Source organism: Patiria miniata, unplaced genomic scaffold (assembly GCF_015706575.1).
Source record: "Patiria miniata isolate m_02_andy unplaced genomic scaffold, ASM1570657v1 HiC_scaffold_1, whole genome shotgun sequence".
Classification (NCBI taxonomy): Eukaryota; Metazoa; Echinodermata; class Asteroidea; order Valvatida; family Asterinidae; genus Patiria; species Patiria miniata.
This window is the reverse complement of record NW_024037047.1, coordinates 14,875,006-14,888,492: the sequence shown is the minus strand read 5'-3', so window position 1 is coordinate 14,888,492 and position 13,487 is coordinate 14,875,006. Positions and strand designations below refer to the sequence as shown.

General features: G+C 40.4%; 1 protein-coding gene across 2 annotated transcripts in view; it reads left to right on the top strand.

Annotated features, from left to right (window-relative positions):
* The window catches only part of LOC119723598 (methylthioribulose-1-phosphate dehydratase-like), a 41,397-nt gene that overhangs the window by 8,873 nt on the left and 19,037 nt on the right, over positions 1–13,487 (top strand). For both annotated transcript variants that reach the window (XM_038194339.1, XM_038194331.1), the window contains exon 5: positions 1,008–1,143. In XM_038194339.1, the coding sequence (XP_038050267.1) occupies positions 1,008–1,143 (136 nt within the window). The remainder of the gene's footprint in view (positions 1–1,007; positions 1,144–13,487) is intronic.

Here is a 13,487-nt window from a genome sequence, read left to right as displayed (position 1 = left end):
TGTGTGCTTGGCTGCTTTTAAACACTATGTTTAAAGACATAGTCCATCATTTGTAATTTGTGCATTTTGTTCGTTTGAAGCAACAAAAGTATTCAAAATCTAAGGATACTGAACAACTAACCTGATGAAGTTTCAGCTCAGCTTCAGCTGTATATTCCGAGAAAAACGGCATTCGAGGATCTCAATTTCAAATCAAAAGTTGCTTAATCGTGTTTTGAATTGTTTTGAATTGCAGCTTTACGCGATGTTGCGCACTGATCCGACGAATTATAGCAGGTGCACGTGCGTCGTGCCAATGCTTGCGCGCGCTGCGCCGAATATGTAACAAAACGAACTACTAATTTTAATTTTCCTACGGGGCTTCTTAAGACGCACCGTTGGAAATGCCTTCTTTTGTTGATTTCTTTGAAATAAGAGCTTGCCAGAAAGAATAATTTCACAGAGAGTTTAGTCCCCTTACTATCTTTCAACCAGTATGTTTTTCAATAATAATTACGCCAGTTACTTTTTTGGATAGCTGCAAATGATGGACTCCGGCTTTAAGATCGGTTGGAGCATTGATGCTATTTTTACCTGAGCTGAAGGTGATTATCAGCATCCAGACTCCAACCGGTCTTAAACACTGTTTTATACCAGCCTAGCACATATTTATTCTCATTTGCAATACCTTTTCGGTCAACCATAGCCAAATCAGGATCAACACATGGTTCGCCTCGACAGACTACATGGACTGTGTGTGTGCACACAACACACGAGGGATTAGCGTGTTTAGACGTCACCCGGAGGCGAGTCGAGGCAATCTTGACGTCTTAACCCGTCAGCCGTGCCTGTGCACAAAGACAGCCAGTGCATGTTATCACAGCCTCCGGCGCAAACCGGTTAATCAGTCAATCAGTCAATCAGTCGGGGAGTCAGTCAGTCAGCAAGTCAGGTACAAAGATGACTTTAGGCTGGCCCCTCTGATACCAGCAAAAATGAAAACTAAATGTTGATTTTTCATTCTCCAGATGCAGGGGCAGTCATCCACTCACACTCGAAGAACGCTGTGTTAGCCACACTGCTGTACCCAGGCAAGGAATTCCGAATAACGCACATTGAAATGGTGAAGGGCATCAGAAAAGACACAACGGGAGGCAACATTCGGTAAGTGTCATAGCGCTGTGCACTTTTGAATAATTTGAAAAATTCAAATATTCCGGACACATCGATCATGTTTTTCAATTGTGTAATTCTAGACACTCTTTGGTGCGATCTGAGGCAATTTCTGACCTCTTTAGAGGGAAGATACAACATTTGCAAACATCACAAAACAAAATAATCAAATTAGCACGAAATACCGTACTGTATTGTTAGGGAATGACAGTCTAAAGCATTCTGTAAAATCGTGGCTCCTGGTGAGAGGCGAGCGCTTTACGCGCAAGCCAACCATGCCATCCTAAAATACCATTTTCAAGAAAAATGGTATTTCTCAATGCTGGTCGGCCGACTAGTGTTGGAGAAAACTGACTTTTTTCCAAAAACTGCATTCAAGATTTTCATAATTACTTATTCCGCATTTTCTTTGCAAGTGATTGCAAACCTGTTTTTTTTTCAGCATCCACAAGCCCAAAACGTGAAAGCATTTGCTATAACGTACTAATCCTCCAAATCCATTTATTTCTGAATATTACAGCAAAAGCAAATGTTGTATATTCCCTTTAACCAATTTCTTTAGTAAAAGATAATCATTTAAACATCACATTCAAGATTTATTAAATTTTTTTTTTTGCGTGAGAAATCTGGTGTGGGCGTGAGAGCGTGAAAATTACCTGAGTCTCACGCACAGTACATGAGAGTTGGCAACCTGATGGAGATTGGCGCGTATTGCACAATGTGGCAAAGAACGCAGCTACCGTAGCTCGCAGTGGTGTTTTACCGGCAGTTTAACACCAGTGATGTAGTGCCTTGATGCTGGGCCTTGGCCTTAAGGCTGCCTTAAGGCTGGATTTTAGGGCCTTGGCCTCGAGGCTTGAGGGCAAAAGCCTTGGCCTTGAGGGTTCAGGGCCTTGCAATTTTGAGTCAAGGCTCTTCAAGGCCCATAGATTTTTGCATTTTCCAGATAAATCTGTTCGAAATTTTGCTGTTACCATTTTAATCGTATTACCATGGAGGAGGGAAGCACCCTATAGATTTGTGTGTTGGGCACACTTCCACTTTTGTAGCATCACATTTTGTTACCATTGTAGTAGATTTGCTGCAAAAATATTCCGTACACTTGTGGGGCTAATGAGATGATCACTTTAATTGCATATAACTATGGAATGGATCTGATTGGTTGTATATGTCTCCCTGATAAGTGCTAAAGATTTACATGTATCTGTTTTAGATAATGCTGATATTTCTGACCTTGTTGGGCCTGCAAATAAAAATTTCCCAAATCAGTTTCTTGGATCCCCCTTTTGGTACACTTGGGAGAATTGTGTGTCAATATAGAAGTAAATCATTATTTTGTTTAGTTGAACCATATTGAAGACCTGAACTTATACAGTGCAGTCATAAAACGGTGTAGGCCTATGCGAGCATGTTGATTGCAATTAAAGAAATGTTGTTCTTCGTAACGAGCAATTCGTGATGATAAGGGCGGATCCAGGGGGGCTATAAAAAAAGGGGCCATGCCCCCCACCCAAAAAAAAACGAAACCATTTTTTTTTTATGTGACGTCGTAATAAAGGCAGGCAATGAGTGCACCACCATCTTTTCCTCAAAAAACATCGGTTAAAATGGTCAGAAATTGCCTCAAACCGCACCACAGAGCATCTCAAATCCAAAAATTTTTCGGGGCCCTTAAGCGGGCCCCGAAGCCGAAGCCGTAATTTTTATGACCCACTTTTTTTGGGGGGACCCAAATTTCTTTGCCCCCCCCCCAAAAAAAAAATTGTGTTCTGGATCCGCCCTTGCGTGATGATGTGTCACTCATGTGACTATAATTAGTTCTATATCAGTGGTCATTTCATAAAACAGGGCCTTGGCCTTGGCCTTGGCCTTGAGGGTTAAGCCTTGGCCTTGGCCTCGAGGCTTGAGGGTCAAAGCCTTGGCCTTGGCCTTGGCCTTGAGGGTCAAAGCCTTTGCTCCAACACTGTTTAACCCTTACTCTCTGAGGGTAGTTTACTGCATGTCAGTTGGTTATGCCAATGCCCTCCAGCTGCAGTTTATTGGAGGATACTTCTATGTAGCAGTGAAGGCTCCAATTGGCAGGAGTTGGAGGCCCTGGAGGGTGCCTGATACTGACCAGCTGGGGGCACTTGATTGTTATCAGAGGACTCTCATTGTTCTCTGTGGCATGTATTGGAATGCCTGTCCAGTTACCCTTGAAATGACATGGCAGATATTGGAGGGCCATGCAAAAAACATAGGAGATTTTCTTGAGGCACATATTGGCATGCATTGGAGGGTCAAGTAGGGTAAGGGTTAACACCCACGTGATTCGACCAATAGGAATGGTCAAACTGTCCTACATGTACAATGTAGGCACCGGTATTTAAGAATATCGATCAAGACCAAGCTGCCAAGTAAGAATTTATGATGAAGTACTCAATTGTTCAAACATGCACAAAGTACATACACCTTTGTCATTCTCAATTGTTTTTTTTTCATTTTTATTAGGGGGGGGGGGGGGTCTTTTTCAGGCATTTAATTTTTCCTTGGATTAGATGTTTTCACTTTTTAACTTCCCAAGTGCATGTACCGGTAGGCCTTTCCCATTAAAAAGTTTTTAAAAAATAAGGAAATCGAGAGAAAAACAACTTATTCTCTAATTGTTGTGGCTTCCCCTTTTTTTTGCTTGCTTGAGTAATTATTAGCATCTAGACGCGAATATTTCTTCAACAGAATGTTTAACACCTCCCCAGCATACATTCACTTATTAGTCCCTGATTGTGGTACACCAGGCATGTAAAGTTTCCTTGGATCTGATGTTTTCACTTTTTAACTGTTCCTCTATGCCATTTAAAAGCAAACAAAATATGAAATTGAGACAAACAACTTCAGAGTTCTCTGCTTGTTGTATGCGCCAGATGTGAGTCCCCTCCTTATGTACAAAACTCTCACAGTGCTCTTTTGGGTTTCAGCCTGAAAAATACATTTTGTTTGGAGAATGCTATTTTTTTTTTCCTTTGCAAAATAAAACTTACATGTGCTTTTGAATGAGACGAGGAACCAAAGCAATCCGCCTATGAATAAAAGTAAGAGGACAAAGAAAGGAGATTATAAGTACAGTAAACATGGTAAATAAATCTTGACAGCGAGGACATTTTGTTATAATTTATTTTGTTCATCGGAGGCCGTGGAAAACGGGGCTGTATCATAAGTCCGACGTCTCATAGGTCCGATGCCTCATAAGTCCGAAATTTCAAACTTATGAGGCGTTGGACTTAAGAAGCATAAAATTCATTTATTCCACCTCATACATGTACATGTACGTCCAACACCTCATAAGTGCGACAATGAGGAAAAATGGAAAAATGAGGCATCAGACCTATGAGGCCTCAGAGTTACAATATGTATGGACCGTTACCAGAAAAGGTTAATTTGTCCGACAAGGCAAGATTGACTGTTCTAAACAGAACAAAAAACTACTTAGCAAAGTTGATAATAAGCAGGACAAGTTCTTCTCAGAACTAATATCTTCTAAGCAGTAGTTATTACCACATGGTGTTACCGCAAACCGAAACGATACCGATACCCCACCATGCAAAGCCTCAAATCTTATATCAGTATGCTCTAGGGGAGCGCATGAAAAACCTTGTCAAGTTATACTAACGCTCTTGTACCAGAGGTTGCAAACTGATCAATAACCTGACATAATCCTACTTAAGGAGTAGCATCTCCAACTATCTTCAGTCTCCTGACGATGACTAGAGCAGGCTAGTCGAAACGTTGAGACCAAAGACAAGTTCTTTGAGAACTTACAGCAGGACTGTTCTAAACAGAACAAAAAACTACTTAGCAAAGTTGATAATAAGCAGGACAAGTTCTTCTCAGAACTAATATCTTCTAAGCAGTAGTTATTACCACATGGTGTTACCGCAAACCGAAACGATAAGGCAAGATTGAGATTTTAAAAAATGTACAATGTACAACGTTTTAAGTTCGCGTGTTTGTCTACTTAGGAATGGCGCACAAGTTGTTGCGAAACAGCCAAGCGTGTTTCAGCAACATGTTCGGCCACAGCACGGCTCGTATCAGTTATGCACACTGATACTGCACTGTGTGCGCAACACGATGTACGGTACCATGATGTACATGTAAGGCCAGCACTCAGCCAGCGGCCGTCGTGAATAATGTTGAGCATATTTGGTGGTTTGGGCGACTTAAATTCTCCATTATTTTTATGAATCAGCCACCTTAAATAGATTTCTGAAGTAATTGAGGCAATTAGTTTTCACCACTTTTGATGACCACTCTCTTTTTTTCCGACCTACATTGTACATGTACCGACCCTATTTTGGAAGGCATGTACATGCATACGTACCTGTATGTAATTGAAAGCAGAAGGAATGTTTTCTTCGCCTTAACTCCTTAATTTGAATCATACTTGTAATCCATACTTTTCCTGTTCAGGAAGTTGTAAAGTTTGTGAAGTGTTTCTTGTTTTGTTTTTTGTACCAAAAAAAATATAAATCTCTGAATTTTAAGGAAAAATCTACAAAAGAGACCCCCAGATTTGCTCTAAAATGCGCCAGAGAGCTTCTAAAGTTATGATTTTTTTGGTCCCTTAAGCGGGCCCAGAACCCCACGCCATGGCTTCGCAAGTTGTTGAATCACAACAAAACTTCCCCCAAATTCTCACTCTCAACTCTTACTGAAAGTTGGCAGCCCTGCCGGAGTGTTGAAAAACATGAGGATTTGGCAAGAAATATCGTACGAGGACTGGTGAAATGACATTTGCGAATCAGTATTTGTGGCATTTGGATGCTATACCATGTGAAAAAAAATGTATTTTGCCTTTTTTGGAATTCAATTTTTTCACCAAAAATATTAATGCCGTCCCGAAGTGGTTAATGGGCCCTTTCATTTCATTAGATAATTGTTGGAACCTGACTTTGTTCAATGTACAGTGTGTTATCAAGGTCAATGACAATTCTGTGTTATAGCCACAGGCTCAACATCTGTTGCTGATGAGATTGCAAATTACATGTAGGTAAGGGTGGCATTTTGTCAAATTGTTCAGAGATTTGTTCAGATGTGCAATTATTCATGTTTGCTTAAGATCATGTTTGCTTAAGAGCGCTAGCCAGTGTACGCACAGGAATTACGGTTTCTGGCCCGCCGTCGCCACCACGGTTGACTCAGATGATATGTCGCCCTCGCGTGCCCGCCTTGGGTAAATTCCCCCGCCTCGTTTACCAGATAAATCACGGCAAATGGTCTTTAAAATCACGGTCGATTTAGTGTGGGACACAGCAACAGCGTCTCATGACTCAATTTGTCAATATCAAAGTCGTATCGGATCGTTGTATCTGTGACATGCGGTGATTTGTATAATGCTGATCAATCTTGACTCCATTTTCCACCATCGCGTTGTCTGTTGGGTTATTAATCTTTCTTTGTTTCACAGCGTACAACACAGGGTAACGTTTTCACTCACCAAATTTGATGTTAGTAATACATACATGGCATCAACCTACATTTTCATTCTTGTACAGTCAGACAGTGTTTGAATATGAAAAGAAAAAGTGAACATTCTTTCTTTACGTCACTTCTGGGCCAAGAATGATGTACCTGTAATTGAACTTCAACTACAGAACAAAATGATGAGAAACCAGTTTTTACAATTTACAAATGTATATTCCCTAACCCGCTTAAGTGATAAGGAACCTTCCTCACGCTTGCAAAATCCAACATCATGTGGTTAACTCAACACCCAAACTGTTGGACTCTGATTATGGTGGTATGCCTGACCCCATGTACATGTAAAGCATATCGTTTTGCACAGTACTCACACCAGCAGATTCCAAGAAAACATGCAGTTGGATTTTGAAGGGTTGAGGGTGGTTAGCAGTTAGTGTCAAATAATATATATTGCAATGTGTAATGTACATGATTCAGTAGTGCCAGGATGAAGGCAAGAAATTGCAAGTGATAACCAATGCTACCAAACCGTGAACGTGGTGAACATAATTCATTAACCCTAACTCCCTAGGGGGTGTGCAAAATCGTATTGAAATTGGAGGATTCAGGACTGAACTATCAAGGATGGCAAATCATCAACACTTATAAGTTTCTGGACAAGATAAGAATGTGAATACTGGAAATTACGAAGGCTGTTGCAAGTTACAAATGTAAACACAATTGAAGAATACAAATAAATGAAAAATGAAGTCTAAAAACAGCTGTTATGTACATTTAATTGAGCCTCCTAGCATTCTGCGCAAAGTTGTCATTTCAGTCAAAATCAATCAAGTGACTGTTTAACAATTAGGCCTAAAAGCTCCCAGCCTACATGTACTGTTAAAGCAGGATTGACTGGCTGTGACTGTTTATACAACTTTGATGCTATATTTTGACTGGAGGCGATGCATAAGACAGATGTTCCTACAGTTGCTTGCTTTTGTACATGTACGGTACATGTACATGTATGTTGACTGAATTTGACTAGTCAAAGATCTCGACTGTTGGTGACTAGCCCGTGTAAAAGGCATGGCAGGGGAAGAGGATTGATTTTTGGACTGTCTGTGACTGTTCAGACAGCAGGAGGGTCAAAGTTTTAAAATTGCAAAATAGTTCACTCTTCAAATGGATCAAATGAAAATAAACTGTTAATGTGTACCATGTACTGAGGAAACGTAGTTAAAACAATATTTCATATTTGAATTAGAAAAATTGCTCATAGGCCTAATTGGCTGATGATCAAATTTTTGAATTTACATGCATTTGACATGGCCGTATTTATTTTCTCCCTGCTCATCCCTGGTACAGCTCTCTGTTTCAGGGCACCGGCTTGTTGGACCCAATGAATCATTATGGCCTGACTGCTGTGCAGCAACGGTGATTTATCGTTGACATAAGGACACTCGGTGATGTTTGAAGTAGCAGGCAGGAATGTTGACCAGATTAGAAACCATCTCCATACAGTGCTCTGAATACAAGAATTATCATACACTGTGATGTGGCTGTTTTCATTTCTGTCATGTCTGTGGGAGTGGGAACGGGGAATGGGGATTTCCTTTGTGTTATTACAACAGTGTACGAGGGGGAGCTGTTATGATGATGGCCACATTTTTCCCAAGATTGTTGAAATATCTTGGCTAATTATAAGTGGTGGGATTAAAATCCAGATATTTTTTAATTCAGTTTGAATTCTACTATATGGTTTGCATTTTTGGAACCGGTTTGAAACCAACCTTAAAAAAAATCTGGCCTTTCATTTTTTTTGACACAAGCTACCGGTACTTTCTAGTAAATAACTTGCACATCCTCCAATTTGCTCAATACATGTAGTCTCTGATTGTAACCACATTCACTCAGTTGTCTTCTTGTTTGGACTGATCAGAGAATTCTTACCCATGGATGTTTTCAACACGACAGTTTCAGAATCCGGGTTTTTTTTCCTAAAGGCCCAGTGGTCATTGACTCACACAAACTATACCCAGTCATTGTGGTTGCATGCGCAGGCACCTCACTCATGTGTCACTAGTCACTTTGTTGCTGGCATGACTGTGATGATGTGAGCTGGTTGGGAACTTCTGGTAAAATTGGATTGATAATCGTTATTGGGTTTGAAAACAAAATAGGATTGCGAAATCTTCGATGGTGTAAATCGAGGACACACACATGCAACATCATCGGTGAATTGAGGACAGGAACCAAATTGAGGACAACCTCGATTAGAAAATGTGTACGGTACAAAACCAATGAGAGCTGCTGCGAAAAAGTTAAAGTACATACAAAAACAAAGGAAAAGGGAAGAGGAACAAAAGAAAATCCTTGATTTACACCATAAACAAACGTGCTGCCTCGTTTGTGTTAATTAGTGGGGGGCGGGGGGCGGGGAGAGACACATCCCCCCCCCCCCCCCCCCCCCCCCCCCCCCCCCCCCCCCCCCCCCCCCCCCCCCCCCCCCCCCCCCGTTTGAGAAGCAATGATCGCCCATGCTGTTAATCTTGCATCATGCCCAGAATTAATCAGTCCATCGTGCGTACCATATGCAGACTCTAGATTGAGACTCCTAATAGGGGCCCACGGGACCAAGGCTTGCAAGCGGTGATGCGTTGTGTAGCGGTCATATTGAGCAAAAAGACACAGTTGTTTTCCCAGATGATTGATAATTATTTGATTGCAGGCTGTCAACAAAGATAATTGTAAGTCATCAACGTGTGTTCATTTCCTTGCAAACATATGGTGGCCACATAATTCATTCTTTCCCATTTCACTGCGATCGCCATTTCAGTGAGAGAAATTGGAACATCCAACTACTGGTACACATGTAGTACGGTTAAGCCCCAGTCATACATTCACAGTTGGAGCTACGAATATCCATGTTTTACCAAGAATCAATCAATCAATTTCAAACCATGAAGATCTGTAGCTCCAGTCCCCCCATTTTTTAAAGTGGGGGGGGGGGGGGGATATCATAGCGTTTGTCCCCCCCCCCACTTTTTTTGTCCGCCTCAAAAAAAATGTAGCCTACAATGTACATATATGATTCTATACTCTCAGAATAGTAGAAATGATGTTTAGATTATGATGTTTTGCTCAAAACATGTGTTTAAGTGGTCAGAAATTGCCTCGGCTCGCACCAAAGACAAAATGAAAGAGCGCTTAGAATCCAACATTTTAATGCCCCCCCCCCCTTGTGAAAAGTGATTGACGCCCTAGACCAGCTTCAATAGATTTGCATAGTCGTTTTAAAATTTCATGTCGGCTGTCGTCCACAATATCACTTGCCTTTTGTACACACTATAATGACATCATTATGATGTGTATACCTATGTATCCTGTTGATCAATTCTCAGAAGTATCAGTTCAAGTCTATTTTAGGATTGGTTCTTGACTAAATTTTAAGGGAGGTAGTTGGCGGCTACAATCATTTCCTGTGTTTTTTTTTATAACTTGTCAATTAAACTCAATTCAATTTCATTTCCTTTAATTAAAAGGCCCATGCAATTTAGTATTTTTTTAATGCAAATCCTTGAGAATGCGTCTTTGTGTCTCATTGAACTATTTTTCAATTATCATTTTGCCATTTTCAAGGGTGTTTTGGTGCCTTTTTTGGTTTTGATGCTGATGCAAATTTGCATATTCATGAGCAAAAGTGTGATCAGTCAGAAATGTCAATGTTACAGATATTTTGGTGCCTTTTTTGGTTTTTATGCTGATGCAAATTTACATATTCATGAGCAAAAGTGTGATCAGTCAGAAATGTCAATGTTACAGATATTTCAGCACCAAAAGTTGTCAACAAAATATACAATGTAAAGCACTTTGAAATGTTCTTTTCTTTGGTGATTCATTATCAATACCATGGGCCTACCGGTACATGGCAGGCAATGATCTGAGGAAACCTTTCTCACAAATTTATGTTTTCAATGAAGAAATGTTTGGGTTCATAATTTAAACAGAAAACCCTTAAAATCTTCCTGAAATGACATCGCATCAGCAACAGTGCCCTTAGTTGTCCGAAAAAGCGTGGACATTTAAATGTTTAAAGAAGTTCACTTTTCAATAAAATTAACCAAAAAGGGGTGTCAAATAGTTTTCATACATTTAAGATCAGTAGAAATTTGCACGAGAGGTGTTCCTACATGTAGTAAAAATTCATCTCATACATGTGTACACTGTACATGGATGGACCCTTTAAAGATGGACGACTCCTGGCTTATTTGTAGTTTAAGTTTCACTTTGACTAAAAGATTGTTTTTATCAACTGCTATATTTTCCTTGCAACTCAACTTCGAATGAGTATGAAGCCTGGGAAGGGACAGGGTGGAATTTTTTTTTGGAATTTCCTAATTCGTTCGCACGAATTACTAATTCGTTCGCACGAATTGCTATTTCGTTCGCACGAATTGTTAATTCGTTCGCACGAATTACTAATTCGTTCCCACGAATTGCTATTTCGTTCACACGAATTGTTAATTCGTTCGCACGAATTACTAATTCGTTCCCACGAATTAGTAATTCGTTCGCACGAATTAGTAATTCGTTCGCATGAATTAGTAATTCGTTCGAACGAATTACTAATTCGTGGGAACGAATTAGGCCTAGTAATTCGTTCAAACGAATTACTAATTCATTCGAACGAATTAGTAATTCGTGCGAACAAATTAGGAATTCGTGCGAACGAAATAGAAATTCGTGCGAACGAATTAGGTTTCGTGCGAACGAAATAGGAATTCGTGCGAACGAATTAGGAATTCTTGGGAACGAAATAGGAATTTGTGCGAACGAAATAGGAATTCGTGCGAACGAATTAGGAATTCGTGCGAACGAAATAGCAATTCGTGCGAACGAATTAGGAATTCGTGCGAACGAAATAGCAATTCGTGCGAACGAATTAGGAATTCGTGGGAACAAAATAGGAATTTGTGCGAACGAATTAGCAATTTGTGCGAACGAATTAGCAATTCGTGCGAACGAATTAGTAATTCGTGCGAACGAATTAGGAAATTCCAAAAAATAATTCCACCCTGTCCCTTCCCAGGCTTCATAAATGAGACATCAAACAAACAAAAAATCAACTAAATTTTAGTTATTAAATCATTTCTTTAAACTCTCAAATTGTTTACAGGGCTCCAAAAATTGAATTATATTTGAGCAGTCGACAGGTGCTGTGTCCACTGTACAGTTTCATTGTCATAATTGTCTTGGTCTGTTGGTCATTAGGGCCTAACCCTGTGGTTATTGTGATTTTTTTCCACATATTTCGATCATTACTTAATGATTTTGTTTAAAAAGTCTGAAACCTTGTAAGATGTACATGTAGCTTGATAAGTATAGATGATGTTCCTTGCCCTTTCATATGGCCCTTTCGTAGGATGTACATGCTACCGGTACGCAGTCTGGTTCCCAGAGTGCACTAAAGCTTTGTTGGGACGGGGGCCGTCCAAAAGTCTGATAGTCTGAAGGTCCGATAGTCCGAAGGTTGTTTAGTCCGAAGATTCGATAATCCAAATGCACAGAATTCAAGAGGGGATTCGTCAAAAAATGAAATGAGGTTCGTTAATCTGAACATTTGATGCAATAGTCCAAAGGTTCATTAATCCGAAGGTTCATTAGTCCTAAGCTTCATTTATCCAAAGGTTCGGTAGTCGGAATTTAGAATAAGGTTAATCAGTCCGAAGGTTCAGTAGTCAGAAACGAAAATAAGGTTTAAGAGTCCGAAGCTCAGGGGAGACAGTCAGTCTCTCAATCAGTCAGTCAAAAAGTCAGAGGACTTACACTCTCCCACTATGCAGCATTGAAATGCACAACATACAAATGTACATGTACATTGTGCTACATGTGTAGTCAGTCTTAAACAGTGAACTTTGTTCCCAACTTAATATCCCAGTGAAGAGAGCAAATTTTGTGTTTTAATTTTGCAAATAAATTACTTATACCCCAAAACCCGAGATTGGCTTCCTCCCATTAGAAACAAAAATGCTTTGAGGAGTAATAACATGGTGGAACAAAATCATTGGAAACATAAGGTTGCCAACGTTCGACTTTTATGCTTTTCCCATAAGGGTTTTTATGAGTGGGGTTGAGTGTCGGGCCGTCAATAAAAGCCGCCTCCATCAGTATCAGCGGTCAGTCCCTAACCAGTTTTGAAAATAAACATCACGTTTATACCGGTAACTGCTCTGGCCATCACAATACCCCCTTAATGAAATCTCTCCGTGACAAGACCAAAATGCAGTCAGCGATAATGAATTTGTTTTGGAAATGACGGTGCAACCGGAAGCTTAAAAAAGAATACTCCACTAATCTGGCTACATGTACAGAGGAAGGTCGCTGACATCATATGAGCCTTAATACCTGTTGGATATTATCCCCAGTTTCTGATTGCTAACTGGTCATGCGTACAGCCTGTTTGCTGGGAAGACTGCCTCTTCACATACACCGAGAGAGCAAGGTCGATAGACTGTGAAAGACAATGACCCAAATTACCATGCCTTAATCACTGTACTGGGTGAGTAAAAAAGATGTCCCTTTGGATAAGTTTTTGTCTCGCACAAAAACGGAAAGGTTACCAGTTTTTTTCTCTTCAGCCAACATATTAGGGGAGTCAGGTTGGCATAGCGGTACATGTACTTTCCTCGCCTTCCACTGCTGTGACCCGGGTTCGAATCCCGCCTGGGCCAATACCGGTATGTGGATTGGGTTTTTAGTCCCTGCCTGATTCCATGGGTTTTTCCCAGAACATTCTTCTGGGCTTTTCCTCCCACCCCTAAAACTGCGAGCTACATGTACAGTGCCTAAGGCGCTTTTGAGGAATCCTTGGTTTCATTACCTGAAGTGATTAATAA